This window comes from Bos indicus x Bos taurus, chromosome 10 (assembly GCF_003369695.1).
Source record: "Bos indicus x Bos taurus breed Angus x Brahman F1 hybrid chromosome 10, Bos_hybrid_MaternalHap_v2.0, whole genome shotgun sequence".
Lineage (NCBI taxonomy): Eukaryota > Metazoa > Chordata > Mammalia > Artiodactyla > Bovidae > Bos > Bos indicus x Bos taurus.
Genome location: NC_040085.1, coordinates 70387456 through 70403765, shown reverse-complemented (window position 1 = coordinate 70403765; position 16310 = coordinate 70387456). Strand labels below are relative to the sequence as shown.

General features: G+C 42.7%; 1 protein-coding gene across 2 annotated transcripts in view; it reads right to left on the bottom strand.

Annotated features, from left to right (window-relative positions):
• Positions 1 to 16310, bottom strand: part of MTHFD1 (methylenetetrahydrofolate dehydrogenase, cyclohydrolase and formyltetrahydrofolate synthetase 1) — a 60634-nt gene that overhangs the window by 11363 nt on the left and 32961 nt on the right. For both annotated transcript variants that reach the window (XM_027554294.1, XM_027554295.1), the window contains exons 9-22: positions 15571 to 15698; positions 14863 to 14960; positions 14520 to 14693; positions 13745 to 13881; positions 11953 to 11999; positions 11228 to 11335; positions 11021 to 11095; positions 8096 to 8198; positions 5953 to 6029; positions 5198 to 5338; positions 3667 to 3735; positions 3300 to 3411; positions 3067 to 3206; positions 568 to 609 (exon numbers count right to left, since the gene is read on the bottom strand). In XM_027554294.1, the coding sequence (XP_027410095.1) occupies positions 568 to 609; positions 3067 to 3206; positions 3300 to 3411; positions 3667 to 3735; positions 5198 to 5338; positions 5953 to 6029; positions 8096 to 8198; positions 11021 to 11095; positions 11228 to 11335; positions 11953 to 11999; positions 13745 to 13881; positions 14520 to 14693; positions 14863 to 14960; positions 15571 to 15698 (1451 nt within the window). The remainder of the gene's footprint in view (positions 1 to 567; positions 610 to 3066; positions 3207 to 3299; positions 3412 to 3666; positions 3736 to 5197; positions 5339 to 5952; positions 6030 to 8095; positions 8199 to 11020; positions 11096 to 11227; positions 11336 to 11952; positions 12000 to 13744; positions 13882 to 14519; positions 14694 to 14862; positions 14961 to 15570; positions 15699 to 16310) is intronic.

The following is a 16310-nucleotide window of genomic DNA, read 5'->3' as shown; positions in this document are numbered from 1 at the left end:
CCATCTTGGCCCTTGACTATGAATTTAAACCTGCAGAGAAAAAAGCATTTGAGAAAATCCCCCTACTTGCCTCTGATTTGAATGGCATTTACAAATCAACCGGTCAATGCAGGGAAGACAAGGAAACTTCCACTAGATTAGTGCATGGTTCCTTATTTCTTTGTAGTGGGGGGTATCCTACAAATCATAGCTTCCCTCTTTAGCAACACCCCTGGCCTCTACGCTCTGAATGCCAGTAGCACTCCCCACCTCCAGTTGTAACAATCAAAAATAAATGTCTCTAGACATTCCCAAATATCCTAGGATGGGGGAACTGCTTCTGGTTGAGAATCAACCACTGGTCTAGGGGAGTGGTTTTACCGGTAGCCTATGTAGGCAACTGTTTTATGAGGCATTTCTTCCCTGTTTCATTTAGTCCAGTTGTTCAGCACACTACGGGCCCCTTGCTCCCAGGAACAGCCCTGGGTCATATGACAACCCACTCATTTCCAGATATGCCAGGCTGAGAAATGCTGACTTGGAATGTGGTGCATCCTAGGGCAAGCAATGAGAAGTGACTGAAGTTACCTCCTCTATGTAGGCCTTGGGAAGCGGAAGTCCAGCAGTAACCTGGAAGATAAAGCAGCAAAGTCAGAGGCATTTTTACTTACAGTAAAATTTTAGCTTCTAACAGTGCTTTGCCATCTGTTCAAAGCCAGAAACTGCATCCTTGGGGCAGGGGGCTGGGGGGTGGGGTGGAGGATATACAGCAGTAGAAAGCTGTTTCCTGCCTTAAGGATTTAGAGCAAATGACCAAAACTACAGCACAGAACAAAAGTCACTGCTGTGAGCAGGGTGGGAGACCTTCATGAACTGAATTAAAGAGAGAAGGGACGAATCTATGAAGGCGGGTGGGGGAAGCAATGTGTTTCCCTGCGAAGCACACAGCAGCGGGGGTGGAAGTAGGGCTGAGTATAGGGAAAAAGGCAGCTGTCAGCCCTGCAAGAGCCACCCTGAGACGTCCGCTGTGGAGTCTGAGATGCGCCCAGCAATGTATTCATGAGCCGGTCCACCAAGCCAGCCCACACCTTGTGGAGCTGAAATGGTACGTGGGGGCTGAACTGGGGCACGTGAGCAGTACAAACAAGAGGGAAACAACACACAAAGATTTTCTTCCTCTACGGTTACAGAGGTACCTGGTGGGGCCTACTGTATGCACAGGGAAGTGCGTGAGGGTGCAGGCGCCGGTCCCAGGGACCCGGCTGGGCAACGGACTAACAAACCTTCCGAGTGCTCTGCTCCCTTTCCTCAGAGACACCACAGTGCTCCACCTCCAAAAGGGGCCTCAGAGAAGTGGGGCAGGAAGCTGGGACCTGATCCCACTCTCTGGGCCTCACATGGCTCCAGGAGGTACAGGAGCAGCGGGCCAGCCTCCCAACAGAGCTGTGTGAAAAGCTCTCCTCTCAGTGCAGCCAGGTGACACGCTCACGTGATTCCTCAGACCATGAGATCAGGAGGAAGGGAGGCACAAGGGCGTGAGGATGAGTGAGAGGATGGAGGAGGAGAAACGCTGGTTATGATAAGGAAGAGAAAGGGAGTCCATCCTGCAGCCCAGCAGAAAGGGACGTCCTGGGTTAGGAGGGCCACAGGACGAGGAGGACCAGAGAGGTGTGCTGGGCTGTGGCGGCGGTGGTTCTCCCCTTAGTGGGGACCTAAACCTTTCCTGGGGTCCAAGAGGTCAGGACTACTTCCATAACCCTAAGATATTATGGCTCTTTTCACTCTCATTCCCTCAGGAAGTCTACAATGGATTTGCCCACAGATTATGTGACATCACAACAGATCAAATGCTGAAGATGAGAATCCAGCAGTCTTTGATTAAGCCAGACACTGAAGAGATCTGAAAAACATACAATGCCCAAATGTTGTTTTGGAAAATAGAGTCACTTAAAAAAACTGTTTATATAAGCATTTAATTATGTTAATATTTATGCTAAAATTTAATTCCTACTTTGGTAAATATCAGTATACACAACTCACCTAAACAAAAGTTCTTTTAGGCCTTTAATAATTTTAAGTGTGTCAGGAAGGTCTGAGGCCAACATTCTTGAGAACTGCTCTATCAGGAAAAGCCCTGATCACTACACTAAGAAACAGTGATTTTCTTCTGCAGATGAGGGAGGTCTGACTGCTCAAACTACAAGACTAGCTCCCAGAGGATAGGAATTTAATACTTCATCAACTAATTCCTGAAAGAGAGAGCCGTATCTTCACATGTACACGCTGAATAAAAGGTTACAACAGTGACAGTGTTCGTCACTCAGTCGTGTCCGACTCTTTGCCGCCCCAGACTGTAGCCCACCAGGCTCCTCTGTCCATGGGATTCTCCAGGCAAGAATACTGGAATGGGCTGCCATTCCCTTCTCCAGGGGATCTTCCCGATCCAGGGATCAAACTGGGTCTCCTGTATTACAGGTGGATTCTTTACCGTCTGAGCCACTTGGGAAACCCAACAATAGAGCAAAAAGTACAATTTCTAAGCAGTGTGAAGAGAGGAAAACACAGTTTCAGGATAGAGCTGAAGGAAAACCATGATCACCTGTTTCCCCCATCACTGGAGGCAGTCCCAGCATACCTACCCCTCTTCTCTTCCTCTCCCCAGCCCAGGCTGTTATCAGTCCTGCCTGGCACGCTGACCTCTATCTCAAGCTAAATGGTTTGGCTGGCTGGCTGCCAGCAGCACCATTAGAGGGAATGGGACTCAGATGTAAAAAGAACAGTCCGAACAGAAAGGAGTTTTTCGGTAAATATAGCCAAGCACATGTCCTTGGAGGAGTTTGGATATCATCAGGTGTTTTCCTCAGAAAGGTAGGCCACGAGGCCAAACTTGGCCCTCTCCAAGAGCAGGGACTACCTGTGAGTGATGAGACGGCCAGCACAAGAGCCATGTGGACGTGCCCTGCTTTGGTACCCTAATAATCTTAAGGATAAGAGCAGCTTAATGAAGAAACAGGCAGGAGTCATCAGCTTCCTTTTAGCCTTCAGAACATGTCTGAGAATCAGACCCTTCCAATCCCTGATTCTCACCGTGGGGCCACCTCCGTGCATTTTCAGAGCCCTGACAGTGGCGACAAGCACCACCACGTGCGGGCGGAGACCAGAATACCGGCATTTGATGTTAAAGAACTTTTCCATTCCGATGTCTGCTCCGAATCCTGCTTCAGTCACTGTAAGGACAAAAGCAACTGTAAAAATGCTACCCCAGCTCCCTTGATGCTGAAAGAAAAATGGTCTATCACTGATTTTGCAAAAGTACTTGCCTACAAACCCTTCGGGACCGACAAGCTTGAGTGCAATCCTGTCTGCAATGATGGAGGAATTCCCGTGTGCGATGTTGGCAAACGGCCCAGCGTGAACAAACACTGGAGTGCCCTGTGGAAAGCAAGACATCGTGAGCAAAGCTGCCGATCCTGCTTCAAAAGGGACCATTCGGTCAAGGGGAACCAAAATTAGTTGGCATCCAAAAGAAAAAGGGCAAGTATGAAGCCACCTCTTTTATATTTCAGTGCAGTCCCAGTCATAACTGTGAGAAGAATGGGAATAGAGAGATGATCAGGGAAAGAAGTGTCTCCCTAAGGACACTGTGCTTTCCAACCAGTCCAGGACGGCGGGAGTCACTCTGCTCACCTCTAACGTCTGCATGAGATTGGGCTTGATGGCGTCCTTCATAAGGACTGTCAATGCTCCACTCACTCCCTACAAAACAAAAGCACAAACGGTTAATTCCCACCAGGAAAAAACCCTCCCTTTTGAAGCCAAAATTCAACATTCTTAGGTTTTCCATTTTTGGCCATCTTGGACTAATGAATATTTTTACCTAAACTAGACCAGTCATTCATGTACTTATAAAGCTACCAAATACCTTAAAGAAGAATAGAGAATGAAAATGACATTCACATGTAAGTTCTGGAAAAATGTGTAACCCTGGAAACAAGCATCTCAGTGAAGCTCTGGTTACTGATCCATGTGGGGAATTCATTTTAGACAGCATGAAAACGCTAGTTCCTAGAATACTGAAGTATGGGTAACTCTGTGGTGTCTGGACTGAAATGGCTATAAACCAAATTTAACATGTGTGTCTTGGGGCCTCTCCAAATTTAACCTGGGGCTTCTCCTGTGGCTCAGTGGTAAAAAAAAAAAAAAAAAAAATCTACCTGCAATGCTGGAGCTGCAGGAGACACAGGTTTGATCCCTGGGTTGGGAAGGTACCCTGGAGAAGGGCATGGTAACCCACTCCAGTATTCTTGCCTGGAGAATCCCATGGACAGAGGAGTCTGATGGGCTACAGCCCATAGGGTTGCAAAGAGTTGGACATGACTGAAGCGACTTAACATGCATGCACGTCCTGTACCTTAAACTGAAATTTACCCAGGAGTTCAACATCAGCTCTCATATATCAGGACCCTCTTTTAAGCCATCCAACCACGGATGAACAAACTGGTATCAATGTAAGATAAAGCTATAGATTTCAATTTCCATGAGTTTCTAGGTTTCTGGTTTGGTGTAAAAATTTAAAGCAATTTTTGTTTTTACATACAGAAACTGTGAAAATAAACAATTAGTATTTCCCCCCTTTTCTGAATTCATCTGACATACCACTAATTGTAGACCAACCATTTTGGTGTGTGTCAACACAAACAGGCTTTTTAAAAATTAATCTAGAGATCCAACTTCATATTACCATGTAGACAGTTCCGAAATAATCCTGACGTGGACAACTAGCCAAGTAGGATCATTAGAAGACCTGGTTGAGCTGTTTCCAATATGGTCATCAGTGTGGATATGGGGCCAATGAGCCTCATGATGAGAGGTCTCTGTGCAAGGAGGCCTGTTGCGGGGAGGGGCCGGGATGGGACGCTAAAGACTTGGGACTCTTGATGCTCTCTGAAACTGAAGTCAGACACCCTCTCTTGGAAATATTCACAGGTTGAATATAAATGCTCAAACCATCTGAAAACTGTGGTCTGTTACTGGAGCATACTGCCTGTCACTCTCTGTGGAAGTGTTTTTTATAAATTTCATATTTATTTACCAAGTAAAAAGATCATATGACTTCATTAGTTAACTGCAGTATCTTAACTCCACCATAGTTTGTGTTATCGGTAGCTGCTGAGAGAGGCTGGGAATACAGACACAGAGGAATCACCCCGGGACCCACCAGATCCTCAGTACTGATGGGCTCCCCTTTCTTGCTGGACGCCACCACCATTTTGCCGAGTCTCTCTCTCATGTCTTCTAGAGAACTGGTGAGAGCCAGGACAGCCATGATTTCACTGGCCACGGAGATATCAAACTGGGCCTGTTGGCAGGGAAAAGACACAATAAGGAAAACTGTGTTAAACCTAGAAGTGTGGATTCTCTTTACATCCTAGGCTTAAACAAATAACTTAAAAGGACAGAATAAAAGAACAGTACACGAAGAACTTAATGAAAATAAATAATCCCCTAAGAGCAAACAAGTTTGTAATTAAATATTCCAAGACTTTGAATAGACAGTTTTTAGAAATAAAAGTCCTAGAAGGACCAACAATCCTTCTGGAGGCAGCTTGTGGTTCTGTGATTACGGTTTCCCTAACATACAGGGACTGACACGGAAGCTCTCACACTAAAGAAACATACTGCAAGACGGCCACAAAAAAGAAGCCATTTTAATCAATTTGTGTGCAAGGATATTCACTGGGGGCTCTCCACCTCTAGGAGAAAATGTTGGGGGAAAATACATAGGTGACACATGGGGTTTACTGCAAAAGCTGTCAAGAGCGCTCAATGCCACACACCTACTCGCTCCCACTTTAAAAGGAAGAAGGCGGAACAACACCCGGCAGAATCAATCGATCGGGAAAGGACGGAGGAGGAGAGAAGCAGCAAGGATCCAGTCCCCATGAACTAATCTACTTAGAAAGGAACACTTACCGTCCGTGAGTGCCCCTTCTCCGTTGGAGCCTGTCCGATTGTGATCTTCCTCAGGAATCTATCGTTGGTATCCAGCACTACAGGACAAAGGGAAGACGCAGAAGAAAGATACAGTAGACACAGCAGAAAGGAAAAAGGACCACAGAGTTAAAGGAACTTGTAGAATTGTAAAGCGACAAGTCTAACTTAATGACTATTTGATTTCAAATTTTATGGTAAAGCTAGAATATGGGTTCAAGTTTAGAAATGATGTTCACATACTGTTAATGTGCAGGAATCAAGGACAGGATTGTAGAGTGGCTTTGTTTATGCTTTCTACAGAATTCAAACAATTATTAATAACTAGAAATCTGGACTCTGTTTCAAAGCATATTCCAAATTCCACAGAAAACAGAGCAGGTCACACTGTTTCAAAAGGCCAAGGTTTGTGCTGTTCCATGGGATGACTCACTGATTTTACACAACCCTGAGAACCACAGGGGCCATAAACACAGGGCAAGCAAGGCCTTTTGAAGCAGGCTGGGTGACAGACCAGCTCTTTCCTTAGTATGTGCAGATGGAATAGTTTCCATTCTGATGGCACAACATCGATCCAATTGCATACCCTTGGAAAACACGGCTTAGATCAATCTGCTAACTACTCTTAATCCCACCACCTAGGTCTAACTATGGTGAACATTTTAATATATTCCCAATTTTTGTGGACTTCTCTGGTGGCTCAGACGGTAAAGCATCTGTCTACAATGCAGGAGACCCGGGTTCGAGCCCTGGGTTGGGAAGATCCCCTGGAGAAGGAAATGGCAATCCACTCCAGTACTATTGCCTGGAAGATCCCATGGACAGAGGAACCTGGTAGGTTACAGTCTATGGGGTCGCAAAGAGTCGGACACGACTGAGCGACTTCACTTTTCACTTTCACTTTGTTTTTTGTATGACATGCCAAAAATAGCAACAAAACACAAAACGAACAACAGTGGCAAACCCGTTCACACTTTTAGGGTGCATCAAAGAGGAGAGGCTTTTTTAAGGTACTGGATAACATGCTAAATTTTTTCCCATAATACCATATTTAAACACTAAGAGCAGCGTCTTGTACAGCACTTGGAGACACACATACAACCAGTTGTTGGAGTTTATCCTTTTTTTTTTATAAATAGTGTCAAGTTCCTTGTATCTAATTTCTGTGTATAAAACAGCCAATGGGTATGATCTATTTTTTCCCTTGTCTACTTCTACCTTCTCAGAAAGCATGAAATTACATATAAAGCAAAGGAAAAGTGAAGGAGATACCAAATTTTCAAACTGGATCTTTACTCCTCACAAAGTATTATACCATAGGGTTAAAGCTACTGAAACAAAGGAAGAGAAATATCAGTGTAGATTAGATGCTAAGAGAGTTACCTTAAAAATGCCATTAGCTAGCACAGTTATTGGGCCAATCACAATCACAAAAACAGTCAATAAATTACTTGTTAGCTGCATTCTGTGCACCTGGATAAAAATTCCTTCTCAGTAATGATAGAGTTTGCATGGATGCACTGTTGGTACAAAATAAAAAACTAAGCCATGCTGGCTGATATAAAGAAAGGCAACATATGGCAGGGAAACCAGGCAACTCACTCTTCAACTTGCTAAATGTTTAGACCTACAAGGCTACCTATTTTGTTAAAAGAGAGTTTAACAAAATGAGGTAAAAATGAGTAGGCAAGCTCCAGAGCTACAAGAAAAATCAAGTCACTTATGCCAGATAAGAATTCTAAGAATAAAGGGCAACATGATTCAAGAAGTGATTAAACATTACTTCTGTACTTCATGACACCGAAACTTGCCGTATAAAATGGAACTTGCAAAAATGTTACTTCTGGTTTGTGCATGAACTTCCTTAAAACCATCCTCACACCAATGAACACTGCAAAGCCAGCAAAATGTCCAACTGACCAAACAAAAGCAGGTCTGATTACAGCTAATAAGGAGAGAGACTGGTAGAGGTGGCCAGGAAAAGGAGTAAGTTGCCATCTTGGTCAGCCCTTAACCATGAAACAAGAATACCCAAGCTCTGGACCTCCTGTTTTACCACCTTTTAGGGAGGGCATGGGGTGTGCGGCATAACTGAACCCATGGGGCGTACGCCCTGCTCTGGTACCTCTTTGCCAAGTGATAGTTTCTGGATCAATGTCCAATCTTGCAAATCTGTTTATCTCTTCATCTGTCAGTGTGGCAGGGTCAGTCTTTTCAATGCCTAGTCTCTGAAGAGATAAAAAAATTAAAACAAAAATAAGACAAAACAAACAAAGCAAACAAATTTTAAAAAAGATTTTTATCCTTAGCTCCAGATAGGGTCCCCTCTAGGAAATATGAAAGTGAAAATGAAAGTGAAAGTGAAGTTGTGTCCGACTCTTTGCGACCCCATGGGCAGCAGCCTGCATCAGGCTCCTCCGTCCATGGGATTTTCTAGGCAAGAGTACTGGAGTGGGTTGCCATTTCCGTCTCCAGGGAATCTTCCCGACCCAGGGATTGAACCCAGGTCTCCCGCATTGTAGACAGACGCTTTACCATCTGAACCACCAGGGAAGTCTTAAATATAAACCATATATTTTAGGTTATAAGTCTAGGAAATATAAACCATGTTAAATTCAGAAGGGCAAATTATGATCCCTTTAGCTAAATCTTTATTAATACCACTCACACATGTACCAAGGCATGAGTAACACATTTGTCCCTATTACTGAACACCAGAGGCATTTCCCTAAACCAAAGCCTTATGTAAGCACAGTGACCAAAACATGTCATACTAATTCACCATATGCAAACATATTGAAAGGAAAAGAAGTGCAAAGCTTTTTCAATCAAACAACTGAGAAGTCCAAGTCAAATGCAAAACCAGAAATGGCCAAAACAAGTAGCAATCAATAAAAATCAATGGAAATCACTTTTAATGTTTTTTTAAAAAAATAATATGCTAATCTTTTGAAATATATAAAGGGATAGTCTTTTCAATGCAGAGGAAAAGAAAAAACATCGCTCTAGCACAGTACATGCTTTTGAAGTAGTCCTATTGTTTACTGCCTTCTTACTGTTTCAAAAGGCACAAGAAAGCTTTGTCTCTTCCTCCTCATGGAAGTTGGAAATTTGTCTATTTACAATGTGTACCGTGGTCACATCCTGAAATGGAAAATTCCTTTAAAACATACCCTCCTTTTCTCATAACTCTTAGTAGAGCTGAGTGGCCCCAGCAAGCCCTACTCTTCCCGTAGTTTCCTTCCTATGCCAATAGGACTTTGTTTTCAAACCTCAGGTGTGTTTTCAGAGTTGGTGCTCACGGGCTTGTCAAACAGCCTCACAAGCCTGGAACGTGCTATTGTTCACAGAGGTCAGCAAAACCCTCAGTCGCTAAGTTGTGAATCTGTGGTTGATCATCCACTCTTATTTACTTCTTTGGTTGCACTGGGTCTTGGCTGCGGCATGCGGGACCTTTGATCTTCATTGCGGCATCTTTAGTTGCAGTATGCAAACTCTTGGTTGCAGCACGTGGGACCTAGTTCCCTAGGCAGGCATCGAACCCAGACCCCCTGCCTTGGAAGTATGGAGTCTTAGCCACTGGACCACCAGGGAAGTCCTGACAACCCACTCTTGACTAAGCCAGGGTTAGACTGAGAAAACAAAGTTCAAGAGAGAAAGTTTGGGAACCAGGAAACAGGGGACCAATGTTCTCGTTCTAACCTGTCGAGGGGTTCTGTGGCCACGGACAAATCCCTCGTTTTCAAACCCTAGAGCTTTTTAAAGGATCATTTAAACACTGAGTCCAACCCCTCCCCACACATTGACAGAAAGTTCTACCAACAAAGGTTAAGATCAGTTGCCTGCTCTTTCCACCATACTTGCAGAACACAATTCTCTGACGTAACAAGGTAGGAGCTGACTTATTTTCTGCATAGTGTTTTTTGGGAGGTGTGAAAACAAGAGAAGCTAAGCAATATCAAACTGTGTGAAAGTCAGTTTTTCTCATGTCTAGAGAAAAATGCATATGCATCAATGTGACAGCACTGTACAGTAAGTAGGGCAAAATGCAAACAATGACTGCATCTGGGTACAGGGGAGCTTGTGTCCTACTCTTACAGCATCAAAATATAAGTTGCAAAAAATTAAAAATAAGGTGAGTGTAACGAATATTGGTAACAAGGCAGCACATACCATTTACTGAATGCTTACATGTGCCAGGCAGTCTAATATTTATAGATGTACAATATTTCTTGCATATGTAAAAGTAACACAGGAATATACTTTTGAGTTTTATTTTTAAAATTCCCTTGTGCTACCCCTTTATAGTCACACTGTCCCTGACCCGTAACTGCTGGCACCCAATGACCTATTCTTCATCATTATAGCTCTGTCTTTTGAGATTATAAATAAATGCAAGCATACGGTATGCAACCGTTTGAGACATTTTCTTCCACAAAACATAATGCCCTTGGGATTCATTCAAGTTGTTGTATCAGTTCATTCATTCATTCATGGTATGGATGTACCAGTTTGTTTATCCATTCATTCACTGAAGGCCATTTGGATTGTTTCTAGATTTTGCAGATTATTAATAGAGCTGCCAAAAAAATTCATGTTTTTATATGATACACATAAAAGTTTGCATTTCTCTTGGGGAAATACCTAGAGGTAGAATTTCTGGGTCATACAGTACAGTGTATGTTTAATAACTATATATTTGCATTAGAGATTCAAATAAAATACAGAAGTAATAACCTTGCTAAGCTCCCAATGCTGGGATGAGCAAGTATTGAAACTCCAGAAACTGCCATGCTGGCATCCTGACTCCTACACCCATGCTGTAAAGGAAGTGTCATTCTTTTTCTTAGCTGAGGGCAGGTTGTCATATTTCTGCTTTTTTCACTAAAAACTCACAGACAAATGAGAAACAACCTCTGCCACCAATCTCCGCTGTGTATATCATGACCTTATGATTACTAAATGAACCTGTCCAAAATAGGCTACTCTAAGGAGATTATCAATCACCTAATTTCACACAATAACAAAAAAGAACAAGGAAAAGGCTTACCCGCAACCTCCGGATTTGGATATCGGAGAACTTTCTCACTCCATTTACTGATGGCACCAAACGATTAAAAAGAGCCTTAAAGAAAAGGAGCGCAAGAGTTTTTAAGTGAAAAGAACCTCACTGCCTGGCTACCTGCATTATCAGCACCCATTGGGCCAACATTAATTCAAACCTTCTGAAAGTGCCTGTGGGGTCTGAGCAGCCTACCTTGTCTGTCTGGGTCTCTTCATGGAACATACGGGCATCGATGGCTGCGGCCACAAGGTTATTAGCTGCAGTGATGGCATGGATGTCACCAGTGAGGTGGAGATTAAACTACAATAGGGTGGAAGCCACATCAGTCTTAAAACTTCTTTGTATCTTTCCAACAGTCAACCTATCATGACCAAACCTATCCCTATGGTAAAGCCAATGGAAAACTGACGGGAGCACAGCTAGTGGACAAAGACCCAACAGCCCTTGAGAACAATGCCCATCTGTCCTCAGAAGGAACTGGGACCTTCCCTAAGAGACCTGGCTAGTAACCACAAATGCCACACCACTGGGATCAATAGCGACACTGGATTAGAAAGGACACACTCATGAGCTTTCAGCAGTGAGCAAGGAGTACACTGGAGCTCCATTCCTGTATGCTGCTCCCACTTCTGTGGTTAGTACTTGGAATTCACTGCATGTTGGTTTTCCCCTCTCTTGTGCCACATCTGATCGCTTGCTTAATGTGATTTCCACTGAAAGCCAGGCTTTGAAGTCCTTGTCATATCAAAAAAGTAAGATGTTTAGAAGTTTACAAATTAAGATGTTTTTCTTCTAAGTATTGCTTCTGCTGAGCAAACGAGTCGTTTGTCTACTAAGATCTCTGTGACAGACTTCATTTCCAGGAAGGAAAATCTATAATAAAAGATCTGATTCAGCCAAATCCTGGACTGCGTTACCTCTTCCATAGGAATGACCTGAGAGTAGCCACCGCCTGCAGCGCCACCTAGAGGACAGGTCAAGGGTGAGGACTCAGGTTAAGCACACTTCTTCATAACTTGAAAATCAAATGAAAGCAAATTGGTTTTTGTAACTGCCTCACGTATTATTTACTTTTTACAAATATTTGGACAGATTTGAATAAGTGATTCTTAATTTTCTTTACCAAGTATTATTTGTTTTCTTTTTACAAACATTTGGACAGATCTGAACAAGTGCTTCTTAATTTTCTTTACCAGACTAAACCACTCGCTCTTGTTCATGCTGAATAGTCTCTCAACTGAAATGTGACTCTAACTGACAAAACCATGAACACATACATACCTACTCATTATCTTTAAAAACAGGTTCCCCGTGATTCCTAACATTTGTTAAAAAACCCAGCCGACGGTTACATAAAGACAAACCTGTTCAATTTCCTACCCTCATAACTGCTATTCTGGCATTTTAAAAAAAGGAATATTTAAAATACACACACCAACATAAACACAGAGACTGCAATTCTTCCTAAATAGGACACATATGGTGGAAAACAGCTTAAGTGCTAGATTTTTGCTGGCCCATACTGGGTTCAATAAACAGGAAAAGGCTCATTCTGAGCTAAAAGGGAGTTGTTAAGACAAGCTCAAAAGCAGAACTAAGTCAACGGGCTTATAGCTAAACAACAGGCTGAAGAAGGGCAAAGGTGTACCCATATCAACATTTGTGGTAATGAGAGTAAGGAGAATATATGATACCTTATCACCAAGCGAATGATGAAGCTAACTCTGAGCTAACCCATTATAGTTAGTAAAAATATAATTTTAATTTTAATTACAAAAAGATGTTTGGAGTATTGCTGCTACCAAAAACTGAAAGTGAAATACAGTTACTGATGTTGTGTTTTCATCTCATCAGAAGAAACACTGTGTTGATGGTATTATCTTAGACCTTGAGATAGACGCGGGGGCTCTCCCTGGGACTCGATGATAGTGCCTTGACCAAGCTCCTCTGAATTCCAGCTGTTACTGTTGTAAGTGGTGATAAAACTATCTTAGAAGAAATAGGCATAAACCGCTTAGCAAAAAACCTGGCGTGAAGCCTAATACTCAACAAGTGTAGGCTTTTCTTATTCCCTCAGTGTGAAACATCTGTGGGGTTTGTCTTTGTCTCTAGAAAAGTCAGCATGGTGATCAGCAGTTGGGACCGTGTGCTCAGTTGCGTCCGACTCTTTGCTGCCCCATGGACATTAGCCAGCCAGACTTCTCTGCCCATGGAATTATCCAGGCAAGAATACTGGAGTGGGTTGTCATTTCCTCCTCCAGGGGATCTTACTGATCCAGGGATTGAACCTGCATCTCCTGCATCTCCTAAATTGGCAGGTGGATTCTTTACCATTAGTGCCACCTGGGAAGCCCCTGGGAAGCCGTTATGATTACCTTTACTTTTTACTATGACAATCGACTATCAGTCATATAAAAGCACTCCTGGCTATGTATCACCCAATCCAGGAATCCCTGTGCGGTGTCAGACAGTGACAGTAGGAACTGGGGTGAGATGATGAAAGCTTTCAGCAGAAGTACCATGACGGGGTGTAATGAAGCCCCATCTAGTGTCTAAACGAGTTGAAGACCACTGCCCCATAGATGTTCATGGGCCAAGTGGGCCAGAGGACTAAAGGAGAGGCAGGTGCCCTCTGGCCGCCCAAGTCTGGTCCCACTTATACATTTTATTCCTCCTCCAATTGAAAATAAATAATTTTTTAAAAAATACCTTTTATCCCAAAGGTGGGCCCCTGAGAAGGCTGTCGCACACATGCAAAGACATTCTGATGGAGATGGGTGCCAAGGGCCTGCACCAACCCAATCGTGGTTGTGCTTTTCCCCTCTCCCAGGGGTGTTGGAGTGATTCTTCAAGATGAAAGCAGAAAAGGAAAATTAAGTTTAGATAAATTAAATTCATGTGTATCAGTAAGTCAGATCTAACAGAGCCTAGAGAATGACTCTTAGTCTGAATAATCAGAAAGATGAAAGACATGAAAGGGATCTTTTCCAAAAATCTTAGTTGTAACTTCCTCCCAGTTTAAAAAAAAAAAAAAACCTCCTGCATTTTAGCTCTTCTGACTGTGAGGGGCAAATATACTTTACCTTGTAAGAGACACTGCTATAATCTTACATAATTTCTCAATTTTAGTCTCAAAAACTAGCTTTTAACTCAGTAAAACAAAAATATAGATGAATGCTCAACAGATCTACGGAATTAATGATTTGGGGCTAAAAAGAAAGGCACTTTCATCTGAAGATCAGGTTTTAAGACTCAAACTCTTCCACCTACTAGATGAATGACTTTCACAAATTTTCTCATCTCTGCAGGGTTATAATCTACTCTTACCTCACAAGGTTGCTGTAAGGATCAAATCAGTAAAGACATATGAAAATGCCCAAACCAAATTAAAAGAACCTCCACAAATACATGCTAAATGCGAATGCAACCTCTGGTAATAATAATCAGTATTAAGAATCAATTGGCAAATGGACAGAAGTCATACCCAGTTACCACCACGTATTTCCCATCAGGCTGGTGCTTCAGCCGTTCCAGCGCCGACAGCAGAACTTTAGCCTTGGTTTCACCATACAATTCTACCTCTTCAGTGCGCAGACCAACTTCTCGAGCCAGGTTACCAATGGGCTTTGGCTTGTAAGACCGTGATATATCAATGTCACTTAGAAGAAATACAGAAAATACGAATCAACCTTTATGAATCCCATCGTAGTGATGACTCACTCCAATCCCCTTCAGAAGGGGCATACACATTAACCATCAGTTAAAAACCTAACAATCCACGGAGTTTTAACACAGTAATTTTTTTTTTAAACAGTAAAATATTTTACCTTGGCACGGGTGTCTTCAGGTTAAGTTTGTTATACTGAATGATCCACTTTCCTGGCTTGAAGTTCTCCAAGAAACGCTTTGCACTCTCTACTGTGCTCTAAACAAAATGACATGAATGGAACTGAGAAGAGGTGATGATTTTCTAACCTCCACCTCAATTCTTTATCCTGGTCACTCAAGTTCAATTACAAAATGAACAGCTTCATGATCCGATTATTAACACGCTTCAACTGTAGGCCAGAGTCTACGAGCAGCCAGGACGCCCTGGGCTGTGTGCCTCGCCCCCATCAGCTGGTGTATGTTACGAAGGGCAGTAAGCCAAAACAGACCGAGCAAAGCCTTAACATACAGGGTGTTTACACAGTTTTTATACATACAGGGTGTTTATACAGTTTTTATACATACAGGGTGTTTATACAGTTTTTTTCCCCCTGAAGTTTTTATACAAACAGGGTGTTTATACAGTTTTTTTCCCCCTGAAGTTATCACATTCCAGAGGAAATTAGAATCGTGCTACCCCTGATTCCCTTTATTAATATGCCTGATTCTACTTCTTTGGTCTTTCATTTCCTTTTTTTCTTCCAAATATTCACATCCTTACTCAGATTTTGAGTAGGTTCTATGACATTTCTACTTGAAGAGAAATGCACTCCCTAGAATTCTATCAGTTTTGTAGAACTATTATAGAAACTTGCACCCACACGCACCTGCATTAGCATCGCCACTGTCATGGGCCCGACGCCACCAGGAACGGGGGTGATGAAGCTTGCCCTCTCCTTGGCTTCCGTGTACGCTACATCACCCACAATTTTCTTCCCATTTGGTTTTGTATCATCTGGTCAAAGAGGTTTAAAAAAAAAAAAAATCAAAGCCCAGCCTCAGAATCGCAATCCTGGTGTTTATGTCTAAGTTATGTGATCAATTATTACAATAGCTTGTTCCAAAAACTTAGTCGAGTTTAGGGGGTGCTGGCCCATCTGGTTCAAGTGCCTGCTTTACTTTTAAAAAGCTGTGGGGTAACAGGTATTTGCTATTTCCTAGGGAGAGACTTACTCTACCTGCAAAACTCCCCAAGATGCTTAACTGGTTTTTCAGAACCAGGAGAATCCTTTTGTCATCTGTCAGGTGGCCAATAAAATACCAACTGTTTTGTATTCTTACAGCCAACCACCCTGTATATAATAAGCACCTTTTCAAATGTTAATTTGCCAAGGCCTTCAAAGGAATTTTTTGGGTGCACAAAGCTCCAGCTACATCACAGCTGCTAGATACGGTTTCTACAGCAACTGTCACATTTGGTAAGCTCCAGGCATGGAGCTGGAGGAACAATTCAACATCCAATTCCAAAGACGAGCAGCTACTTAAATGTATGCAGAAGGCAAAGAATATAATTACACTCCCCTTAAAAGGATACAAGAACAACTACGAATCTCAGCAGCAAAGAATA